The following is a 12,800-nucleotide window of genomic DNA, read 5'->3' as shown; positions in this document are numbered from 1 at the left end:
CTGCAAGTTCTGATGTCAGTTTTTTCACCCCTAGGTTTCTGTCAAACACATCCTTCACAGGGCGGACTGGTGCAATCAGTGTGCAACGGAACATGTCACGCGTGCTTACATCTCAGCGCGTGCACATCTGGAGGCTTCGGCGTGATGCTGTGGGCCAGCCCACCTGGGTGACGGTGGGCAGCTGGGAGGGCACCCAGCTGGATGTTGAGGAGCGAGCTCTGTGGCAGAGCTCAACCCCACGCCAACGCACCGAGGCACAAAAAGGTCGTGAGGGCAGCCGCTGGAGGCCTGGCTTCCCTGTTTCTGGGAGCCGTGTGCGCGTAGTCACCTTAGTCGAGCACCCGTTTGTGTTCACGAGGGAGGTGGATGAGGATGGCAACTGCCCAGCCGGACAGTACTGCCTGGATGCAGGTACCAACAGTTCAGAGATGTTGGATCGTTTTTTTGCCACACGAGCACAAGGGAATAAAACATTTCTTCCAGCGGATTACAGTAAGTGCTGCTACGGTTACTGCATTGACCTGCTTGAAAAGCTGGCCGAAGACCTGAACTTTGAATTTGACCTTTACATTGTGGGAGATGGGAAATACGGTGCATGGAAAGGTGGCCGTTGGACAGGACTGGTCGGAGACCTGCTTAATGGCGTGGCTGATATGGCCGTCACCAGCTTCAGCATCAACTCAGCACGCAGCAAAGTGATGGACTTCACCAGCCCTTTCTTCTCCACCAGCTTAGGCATCCTAGTGCGCAGCAAGGACACGGCAGCCCCCATTGGAGCTTTCATGTGGCCACTGCACTGGTCCATGTGGGTGGGCATCTTTGTAGCACTGCACATGACAGCACTTTTCCTCACCCTGTATGAGTGGAAAAGCCCATTTGGCATGACACCACATGGGCGTAACCGCATGAAGGTGTTCTCCTACTCCTCAGCCCTTAACCTGTGCTACGCCATTCTGTTTGGCCGCACGGTATCGAGTAAGACGCCCAAGTGCTGGACAGGACGATTCCTTATGAACCTGTGGGCCATCTTTTGCTTGTTAGTTTTGTCCAGTTACACAGCCAACCTTGCTGCAGTCATGGTTGGGGAAAAGACCTTTGAAGAGCTTTCGGGCATTCATGATGCCAAAGTGAGAGTTTTATTTCACACGGTTATTCCTAAAAGCTTTCGTAAGGTTCAGTGGTTTGCGCCACAGGTCACATAAATACAGAGTCAAATTTATTTGAAGGTCCCTACTTAAGGACTTAAGGAAAGGACTACTTATGGAAAAACATTAACAAATACACAATGCACAAAGTAAAGCTTAATACTGCTCAGGATTATGTACATTACTTATTCTCTATCAGTATTCATGTAAATGAATGTAAATGACTTACATTCTGTTTGTTCAAAGTCTGGGGACACTTTGCCGTTTTTGAACATCTAAAGTAATTCAAGTTGATTTTCAGTGACCCCCGAACACCCCTGAAACTTGAGCAAGAGACATTTCGAGAGGTAGGAGGCAATGCTTTTGATAGTAGAATGGCCTGACCAGTCATCCCACCTCATCCAAATGAGCCGAAAGAATCGCCCAAGAAACCTAGCAGAGTATCTCTGATGAATGCTGATTACTTCATATGAAGAACGTGTGTGAAATAATGAATCTTTTTTTTTTTTTGGTTAAAGTACGGTTTAATCACAAATATTCAACTGTGCAACCAAAACAAACCTGGTTAGACTTTACTATACCAGGTAATTACCAAAGAAGTTTGAAAAATGACATGTCCCCAAACTTTTGCAGACAGCGTACACTCTTGAAAGTGTAGCGTTAATTAACAGCACACCAGTTGTGTTACATTTTGGGTCATACTGTATTTAGTACAACAAATGAATAGCCAAAACATGTCCAATCACTTTCTGGGCTGCTGCTACATTTAGAGTATAGAGTTTCAGTTTTTTTTCTCCATAAGTTGGTGTTTAATGAATAACGTGAAAGTAATGTAAAGTAGTCTTTAACCACAAGACAGTGTAAAGATTAAGACTACAGATCGGTAAAAGTGCTGACTGCAAAGTTGAATTCTGGGCAAAAATATCCTATTTCTATTGCTGTTGGAGTTTCAAGATGTTTTGCATTGCTTTGAAGTGATTTGAGTTGAAATTGAGGAGTTGCGCTGCTACACACACTGTGTATCCGATGTGTAAATGTTTTGCTGAGATAAAATGTGTCCCGCATTTTACAACTCCGGAGATTGCCGAAGCAAACGAGCAAAAATATCACGTGACCACCATGGGGTGTGTTTGACCTACATTTAACCAAAACAAGTTGGTGTGGGCAAAGATGGCGGACTCCATGATCTTGCCAGCTAAAAGCCAGCAGAAAAGAAAAGGAAAATATGAAAGCGAATCAGCTAGAAAGCGCACCAGAAAAGTGGTGGAAACCAAAAGGTTGTCCGCAAGAATTTTCGTGAAGGGACAAATCGACCGCTGGAATCGACTGAAACAGGCGCGAAATCTCATCTCATTATCTCTAGCCGCTTTATGCTTCTACAGGGTCGCAGGCAAGCTGGAGCCTATCCCAGCTGACTATGGGCGAAAGGCAGGGTACACCCTGGACAAGTCGCCAGGTCATCACAGGGCTGACACATAGACACAGACAACCATTCACACTCACATTCACACCTACGCTCAATTTAGAGTCACCAGTTAACCTAACCTGCATGTCTTTGGGCTGTGGGGGAAACCGGAGCACCCGGAAGAAACCCACGCGGACACGGGGAGAACATGCAAACTCCACACAGAAAGGCCCTCGCCGGCCCCGGGGCTCGAACCCAGGACCTTCTTGCTGTGAGGCGACAGCGCTAACCACTACACCACCGTGCAGGCGCGAAATCTGACAAATAATTTGCAGCGCTTGTCTTGGATTGGTGAGTCTGGAGAAGTTTTGAGAACTTTCAAACTTTCAACTGCAAGGTTGCTGTGATCAAATAGCACATTTAATTAAACCCTGCCTAGTGAGTGCAACTGCAAGATAGAGCAAGGTTAGGTGACATGTCACTTTTATGGACAGCTAACTAAATCATTCTAGCTAGCGTTTAGCTATCTTAGACTTAGAATGCATGGACTCGACTCCATGGTCGTGAGTATGGAGTTATACACTTAATGTTTTGATCTTGCAGAGAAAGAAACGATAACACAAAAGCAGTCACAGAGAAAAGATCTACTCGTCTTTTGTTTCACAGATCTATTCGTGAATGTCAACCACAAATTGCATCCCTGCGATTCAAAACTCTCCGAGGCCGGTGCAGAGTCACGATGTTTTCCGCACGTCGCCATCTTGGTGTGACGCAGTTCCATAGCCATGCTAATCAGTTAAAGCTCCTTACTGTTTCCGTAGGGCCATACTGTTTACCTCAAGAGGGAAGAAAACGGTCCCAAAATGGAGAAAAGTGACCCTCAGGACATCAAAATGATCACATCTCGTCTACATGATATTGTTCTTGCAAGGCATTTACGGTCAATTTAAAAAATGTTAAAAATTTCAGATGACTTTGCAGTCAGCACCTTTAAATATGAGATCACACTAGTTGCACAAAAAGTAGCACCAAAAGGTACTGTGCTTTTTTTTTTAAATATGTGTTTGAAGAGTGCTTTTAAATGTTTTATTACATACGATACAGTATGTTCTTATGTAGAGACCTCAAGCTGTTTTCTAATGTTATCGATGTTAGCGGTAGCAAGAGGTGCTTTAATTAACCACACCCTTACTACCTGTAAACCTGAAACAGGAAGTGCATTTATAATCAACTTATAATAGATTCATTTATAATAGACTCCCCCCCCCAAAAAAAAAATGTATAGAACAGATGAGATAAGCTCTGTAATTCATGCTTTAAGGTGATAAAGAATAGTAAATAACAGCAGAGCACATCATGATGCCCTAAATGTTCTTTCTGAAGATGCAGAAAGTGTACATTTTTGTATTGAGGTTTTTCACCTGACGTCACAGGGTCACGTGACGCCCCGGTGTCCGCCATTTTGAAGGTCAAGCTAGCTAATGTCAACAACATAGTAGCTGGTATGTTACTGTAGCAATGTTTACGTTCAGTCATTTGGATGACTGTTAAAACCTTTCAGTCTCAAGTTTTTCCTTTACTGTATTTACTAGTTTACTGTAATTATGGAGTGCTCCGGGAGCAAGCCGGAGCGCGCTGCTTAATTTGAGGGGGAGCAAGCCGGAGCGCGCTCCGGCAGCTATTTACACTGGATCCGGTGTAAATAGCTGCCAGATCATAATTACAGTAAACCAGTAAATACAGTAAAGGAAAAACTTGAGACTGAAAGGTTTTAACAGTCATCCAAATGACTGAACGTAAACATTGCTACAGTAACATACTAGCTACTATGTTGTTGACATTAGCTAGTGCTAACAGCTAGCTGCTAGTACACTGCTACAACACAGACACCGACCCTAATAATACAGTTCTTGGTCATTGCCTGGTAACAGCAAATTTATAACGGGCCATGTCTCAACAGACTAAGAAGTTATTTCAATGACATTTAATAACATTTTGTTTATCCTGAGGACCGAAAGTAAATGAAAATGTGAACAAACCTTAGCTGTAATAAGATGGCGACCACCGGCTCCAGGGACGACCCACTGATGTAGGCATGTTACCCAGCCTGACACAAAATATTTGTAGGCATCCAAACTCTTATACGCTTTCAGATCAATACCTGTGCATGGCGATGGGTTTTTAACGACATAGGTATACAGATCATGTGGGCCGAAGTCAGGTAAAGACGAGGGCTTCGTGTACTTCCGTACGTCAGTGAACAATCCTGGTGGAAGCAGGTAAACGTCGTTCTCTAAGCCTGCTAACCTCAATTTTTGCAAATACCTCTCCCTCTGCTCGCCCTGTAAATGCCCTACGTCGCTGGATAGTGAAGGTGTTTTCTGCATCTCGCTCCTTTTTCTTTTATGTTTTTCGTTTGTCGCCTTCCTCGCATTCAAACTGATTCGAGCTGTGACGTCCAAAATGGCAGCCTAACGATGCATCACATGACTTGGTTACGTGGGTGAAAAACCTCAATTCCAACGAATTGTTATGGTCGGAAAATAATCTGGACGTTGGCCGTTCCATTCTTCAGACTCTTATCTTGTTATACTCAATGCTTATAATTCAGACTATGTGCTATTGTTTAGCAGGTTTTGTTTGCAATCAGTTGTTATTGAGACTGTTGTTCTTGATTATATTGCTTTTGTTAATTCCTGTGTCTCCAGCTCCATCACCCTTCCCATGGGTTCCGCTTTGGCACCGTACGTGAAAGCAGTGCTGAGGACTACATGAAGAAAAGCTTCCCTGAAATGCACGAATATATGAGGAGATTCAACGAGCCAACCACCCCAGATGGTGTCGCTACTCTCAAGTAAGAGATCATGGCGTTCAGTAAAAACCAACCGGATATTCTATTATTGTGTCAAATTGGAAGTATTTTGTCATTTATACCTTCTGTAAAGCATCCATCTACATGCTGGGATAGTTCATTGTTTGGATCATGCAACACTTTATCCGGCTGTGGCTTCCTTGGCAACTAGTTTCATTAACGGAGTAAAAATAAACGAAACATTTGGCCATATTTTGCCTGAAATATGAGTTATTTGATATTCATTTCTTGTTTATAGAACTGTTGTATAAAAGTAATAGCATACTTGTAATTCTGCTGTTGGACTGAATAGCCATGGGGTGCTGTTTGTAAAAATAGTTTAACCTTTGTCCTCACATTTTTTCATGTAAAATAACTTGAAAACTATTCATTTTTTGTAAATGTAAATAACGTGTTTGTAAGTCAATGTTAAATGTAAATATAAAAGTAGCAGTCGTTGCACTAACTAGTCAGGTAGCCAGCTTAGCTACCACTAATGCACTGTGTACCTACTTCTCCACTTCCGTATGCCTCTAATTTCATAGCGGGGACTAATTTAAGGATTTAACGATCATACTAATGACATCATGATCCCAAACAGGCAGCTTGAAAGCCAGATAAATAACAGTGCGACCCGTGGACTCACTCTTTACCCTGGTCCATTGGTCCATGTCTAGCACAGTACAGTGTCAACCTGGCGACCCTACCACCACCGTGTTTCTTCGAAAGGGCAAGGTCAAGTAGCATATGGGCAAAACGCTTAAGTTCTACATTTATAGATACATTTAGCATTTACATTCAACTTTTACATATTAGCACATTATTTACATTTACAAACTAGAAGGGCATGCGGTAAAGTGCATACATCCGCCAAGTCAACATCAAAATCAATTCACTTGAACTTAGGATAATACTGAAGCTGGACACCAAATTTCATCCAAATCCGTTCACTACTTTTTGAGTTACGTTGGGAACAGACCAAAAAATCCTGGATCCACATACATATCCGGATTTGGACCAAAATCTAATTAATTGTTCCTTGGCCCACCTTTCCTCAAAATTTCATCAAAATCCGTTCACTACTTTTTGGGTTATGTTGGAAACAAACAAACAAACAAACAGAGGCATAAACATAACATCCTCCAACACATTTGGCAGAGGTAATAACGAGTAATTAGAATTGGGCTCGCGCACAGCAAATTTGTTGAAATGAAGAAGCTGCTCTGTAATTACCATTTTAAATTGAGTATCAGGATGAAGTTCTTCTACACCTACGTTAGAAGCCGGCTATGTTACTGCTGTGAGTCATGGACTCTTCCACAAAGACAGTATGACTTGACGTGAGTCAGTAAACACTCAGTTTCTTAGATGTATGATCCGGGGCGGAATGTCAAGAAAGTCATCACGCAAAGAAATAGAGGAAGCAAGAAAGAGATCGGACGAGGAGAGTGGTGCTGGTATCAACTGGGCATGGAAGTTCGACACGGAGAAGATTTTGACAATATGTAAAGTGGAGAAAATATCTGAGTATATCAAGAAAAGAAATGTCAACTGGGTAGCTCATGTGGTTAGGCCATCCAGTGAAACAGCCAGAAAACATCTGATATTTGTGGATGAAAGGTATACAAAGACCGGATACCATCACAAAACGGTTCTGGAAAATGTAATCAAAATTCAAGAAGATTTGGGAAAAGCGATAGAAACATTTTTCAAAGAAGGCTTATCTAAAAGGAAGAGGGACAGTCAAACTAACTTATAACAATTTAGTGCCTTAAAGCTAGACTGCCGTTCAGAATTTTCAAGTGTAGGTCATAAAAAAAAACAAAATTCCCCAACACCTAATTATTTTTGTTTAGTGGACCGAAAGCTACTGAATTCGAATCATAGACTTCCAGCTTTATTAGGTTTTTTTTTTCCCTAATAGAACAATTAATGAATTTAGGGCCATGTTTTTCCTGCTTCACCATAACCCAATTCAAGATACTACATCATGCATCACGTGGTGGGCTTTCCCTGTTCACACAAGGCATTATGGGATACAAATTTGAAACAGGAGAGAAAAATGGAGGACGTGAGTACGCGAATGAAATATGAAAGACCGACTACAGTAACGGAAAGCGAGAAGAAAAGATGTTATAATAATAATAATAATAATAATAATAATAAGTTAAATTTATATAGCGCCTTTCAAGAAACCCAAGGATGCTTTACAATTATAGACAAGGAAAAAATAAATAAATAAATAAAATAATAAAAAATAATAAATAAAAATAATTAAAAGTAAAAAGTCCACCAAGTAGGGGTCAGGATGTAATTCCCGTGGTGTAGCAGCCACAGTCCCACCAAAAGGTGCACGAAAACGAGTCCCACATCTCCAGCACCGCCACCGTGATGCCGTCAGCAACATCGCTTGAACACCACGCCATGGATCCACAAAGTGAGCACAGAAGCACCGCCACGCAGAGCACACCACGCCTGCACAGCCACCGCGACACCACCAACCAACATCGCTCAGAACATCACGCCAAGCATTAAAGCACAGAGCGCTGGACAACCACGACGTTAAAATGAGCAACGAACTCACTGCAGTCCATAGCTGGGAGCACAGGCATCACCCACAGCGAACCAAGGCCTGGAGGGAACCGACGCCCAAAACTGGGCCCGGAGCTACACCACAACCAGCGAACAAAAACACTCAAACAAACATCAAACTACACAAACACACAGAAAAAAAAATAAATAAAATGAAAATAGAAAATGTTATGTTATATACGAAGGAAAGGAAACGTAGGACCAAAGTAATAAATATCGGCGGTCGGTGAGCATCTCGGTGTGATCAGCTGTTCGTTTAGCGACAGAATGATGGAACTGTCAGCGCACGGTCAAAGGTAAACCTGTAGATGGCAGTAATGCAACACTGTGGATGCCAGCTGCCGTAAAACCCAAAAGAAGAAGAAGAAGAAGAAGAAGATAAACCTGCGTATGCACACACACACACGGACTTCCTCTGTCTGCTTGACTGCACGAAGCGAGCGATTTCATGCACATTATTTGCAAATTAAATAACATCCCAGCCACAGATTGGCCTGTTTTTTTCTGTTGTTGATATATTACAGAAATAAACATACACTATATTGCCAAAAGTATTCGCTCACCTGCCTTGACTCACATATGAGCTGAAGTGACATCCCATTCCTAATCCATAGGGTTCAATATGACGTCGGTCCACCCTTTGCAGCTAGAACAGCTTCAACTCTTCTGGGAAGGCTGTCCACAAGGTTTAGGAGTGTGTTTATGGGAATTTTTGACCATTCTTCCAGAAGCGCATTTGTGAGGTCACACAGTGATGTTGGACGAGAAGGCCTGGCTCTCAGTCTCCGCTCTAATTCATCCCAAAGGTGTTCTATCGGGTTGAGGTCAGGACTCTGTGCAGGCCAGTCAAGTTCATCCACACCAGACTCTGTCATCCATGTCTTTATGGACCTTGCTTTGTGCACTGGTGCACAGTCATGTTGGAAGAGGAAGGGGCAGCTCCAAACTGTAAAAACAGTCTGCATGCCGAGGTGCTTGATTTTATACACCTGTGGCCATGGAAGTGATTGGAACACCTGATTCCGATAATTTGGATGGGTGAGCAAATACTTTTGGCAATATAGTGTATATCACAATGACCAAATTTCAGAGGGAACTAAATTTCATTGATTTTATTAAATCAAAAGGCTGTATAGCTTTAAATTCCGAAAGGAATAATCGATTAAGAAATATGCATGAATGTGTAATTTTCAAGTCATTGTACATGTATGGTGGCACGGTGGTGTAGTGGTTAGCACTGTCGCCTCACAGAAAGAAGGTCCTGGGTTCGAGCCCCGTGGCCGGCGAGGGCCTTTCTGTGCGGAGTTTGCATGTTCTCCCCGTGTCCGCGTGGGTTTCCTCCGGATGCTCCGGTTTCCCCCACAGTCCAAAGACATGCAGGTTAGGTTAACTGGTGACTCTAAATTGACCGTAGGTGTGAATGTGAGTGTGAATGGTTGTCTGTGTCTATGTGTCAGCCCTGCGATGACCTGGCGACTTGTCCAGGGTGTACCCCGTCTCTCGCCCGTAGTCAGCTGGGATAGGCTCCAGCTTGCCTGCGACCCTGTAGAACAGGATAAAGCGGCTAGAGATAATGGATGGATGGAAGTTGCACATGGAAAAATAATGTGAGGAAATGGAACACTGTTTTGTTTTGTTGTTTTTTTTTTGTATGAAAATTGTGCGAAATGATGAAAAGATAACCCAGTAAAAAAGTTCAACTCTTTTTACAAACGGCACCCCATGAAATATCAGCACAGCTGTGATTACCCGTGGCCTCAACCAATCTGTGATTTTCCTACAGGCGAACAACAGCACGCTTACTCATGCAGCATCGCTTAATTATGCGACAGCAGGGTTGAATTCTGGAATCTGATTGGTCAGATGGTGTTCTGTTGTTTTCTAGAATAACAACCTGTCATTGTGAGCATAGTGAAGTAATAACCGGAACATATTTCATGGACGTTCCATGAAGTTAAACATTTAAATGAATAATATAATATAATATAATATAATATAATATAATATAATATAATATAATATAATATAATATAATATAATATAATATAATATAATATAATGTTGTTGCTCTTTAGTGAGTAAACATCCCTGGCAAGTTGTTGTGGTTTCAAACGCTTGTGGGAGGTAATGAGGTAATGGCATCACGCCAACTTTTTCGCTGATGAGCTTCTGATAACAGCACACTCCCGTCTTATTTTATTACTTAGTACCTGGAGTTCTTATCAGATCAGGCACTGAAAATAAATAAGGGCCAGATTTTCTCCTCGTCTTCTACCCTCCTGGTGTTTATTATTCTATGCGGGGAGAAGGTTTGGGACTCCCTGTCTGCTCACACCTGTGTCTTCTCTGTTATGCTGAAGTCTGTGACACTGATTCAAGATATATATATATATGTGTGTGTGTGTGTGCGTGCGTGTGTGTCCATGACTGTTTTTTGCATGTATTTGGTAGTCCAGGTCAATCTGAAAAAAATACGCAGCACAGTTTTTGTTCCTACCTTTGTTTCGATTCCTTGGTATAGTGTACGCTTGGAGTTTTCTTGCAGCTGAGCTGAACTTGGCCTTGTAGCAAAGCAGATAACCGTAATCGAGTTACAGATTACAAAGATGAAGGCACATCATAACTGTGAGCATTTATGTTCTAGCTTGTGTCTCTTTTTTTTTGTGCAATTTCTTTCGAATGGATTTATTCTCTCCAATAGCTAATGGTATTGTGGCACTAGTTTGAAATGATCTGTACTTGTATTGGAGGAAGAACTTAAAAGAATCCAAAAAAACATAAAAACAGCCAAATTGTTATTAATCGGTGCACTTTCATGTGTAGTGGTTTTAACAAACCCTATAAAACAATCATATTGGGAGTTGGGAAATATGGACTGTACTGTATTGAAAGCTCTATTTTCCTTTTAAAGCTAGACGTCCTTTCGATTTCATAAAATCAGTGAAATTTAATTCCCTCTGAAATTTGGTCATTGTGATGTATGTTTATTACTGTAATATCTCAAAAAATATCAGGCCATTCTGTGGCTGAGAAGTTATTTAATTTGAAGGGATTCCCGAGCAAATAATGTGCATGAAATCGCTCGCTTTGCGCAGTCAAGCAGACAGAGGAAGTCCGTGTGCGCATGCGCAGGTTTACCTGCTTCTTCTTCTTCTTCTTCTTCTTTTGGGTTTTACAGCAGCTGGCATCCACAGTGTTGCATTACTGCCATCTACAGGTTTACCTTTGACCGTACATGGACAGTTCCATCATTCTATTGCTGACCGCCGATAATTATGAGCTTGGTCCTGCGTTTCCGTTCCTTCACAAAATAACGTCGTTTTCTTCTCGCTTTCCTTTACTGTAGTCGGTCTTTCACGTTTCATTCACACACTCACATCCTCGATTTTTCTCTCCTGTTTCAAATTTCTATCCCACAATGCCTTGCACGAACAAGGAAAGCCCACCACGTCATGCATGACGTAGTATCTTGAATTGGGTCATGATAAATCTGAAAGGCAGTATAACTTTAAATAGGTAGACCGGGTGCAAATTAAAATTCAGTCAAAATTGCTTGAAACTGCTGTCACTGAATTCAGAATTGAATGCAAAACAACGTACTTTTTACAGAATTAAAATATGTTTATCCATTCGTGAAATATTACAAATCAAAGATTGAAAAAAATGACGTAATTTTAGAAAACTGCCGTAATATTCTGTATGAGGATCACATGGTCCAAAATGGGCCTCATTAACAAATGAGATCGAATGATTTTTTCTAAATAACTTTCCTGTTTTTCAAGATATTTACATGGAAATTGGCGGCACATAGATGGCTGTATACTGAATACAAAGTTTGAAACATTAGTAAAAACAAATTATGCAAATTAGTATTTAATTAGTATCAATCATGCTAATTAGATAAAATGTTAAATTGGTACACTCAATAAAAAAGTAGTAAAAGATTATTTTTAATCCCCTCTTTGTGCTTTGTAGGCCTTTGTATTTCTCAAAAGTAGAGCCTACTAGCTTATATGAAAGAATATAAATGAATATTTGATTAATATTCACAGCTTTCAAGGCGAACCTCGAAAAATCTGTCTGAGCCACATCCAATAAACAATTCACATTAATTGAATTGAAATTGACACTCGCGTTTCAGACTTCCAGTTTTTTTTAAATCTCATTCCAACCATTAAGATCTCAAAATTTTTCATCAAAACAACTACAGCTATATTCCGAAGTAATTATTTATTTACATGAATCAGTTTGATTTGAAAAAAACAAGTAGGTAAAGCTATGGAAACTCACTTCAAAATCTCTTGTGAATCATAACATCAAAACTAGCAGATGGAAAATTTTGCTGAATCCTTCATCAGGAACAGTGAGAGCGAGAGAACATCCCTATAAAAGTGATCTGATTGATATTCACGAGCAATCCAGTATGAAACCGATCAAAAGAGAGAGAGAGAGACAGAGCCTGACCTCTTTCCTGTGACTCAAAAAGCACCAGCAGTTTCCCGACGTCCCGCAAGCAAAGTTTTTAGTCTGTTGTACCAACTTCAACCTGCCGTTACTCCCAAAGTACTGAGCAGATCTTAGCAAGATACATTTCTTTGGAAAGCAGAGATTACTGTATAAGCTTTTTAATGATAGAAAATATTCAAGAGTTAAGCAATGACAGGTTTGGAAACTTTGATGAGCGTCTGCATGCACAGTTTTCACGGCACGGCCAGCGAGCGTCTGATATACCTGCTTGAAATGCATGATTTACTGGCTACGCCTCTAAGCAGTCAGTTTCACACATGCTTGTGATAAAACTTGTGAT

General features: G+C 41.3%; 1 protein-coding gene across 1 annotated transcript in view; it reads left to right on the top strand.

Annotated features, from left to right (window-relative positions):
* Positions 1–12,800, top strand: part of grin3bb (glutamate receptor, ionotropic, N-methyl-D-aspartate 3Bb) — a 149,079-nt gene that overhangs the window by 104,006 nt on the left and 32,273 nt on the right. The window contains 2 exon segments of the mRNA XM_060941675.1: positions 35–1,127; positions 5,259–5,404. Of these exon segments, the coding sequence (XP_060797658.1) occupies positions 35–1,127; positions 5,259–5,404 (1,239 nt within the window).

The sequence above is a fragment of the Neoarius graeffei genome, chromosome 15, assembly GCF_027579695.1.
Source record: "Neoarius graeffei isolate fNeoGra1 chromosome 15, fNeoGra1.pri, whole genome shotgun sequence".
Taxonomy (NCBI): Eukaryota; Metazoa; Chordata; class Actinopteri; order Siluriformes; family Ariidae; genus Neoarius; species Neoarius graeffei.
The sequence above is the reverse complement of the archived record's forward strand: the minus strand, read 5'-3'. Positions and strand labels throughout refer to the sequence as shown.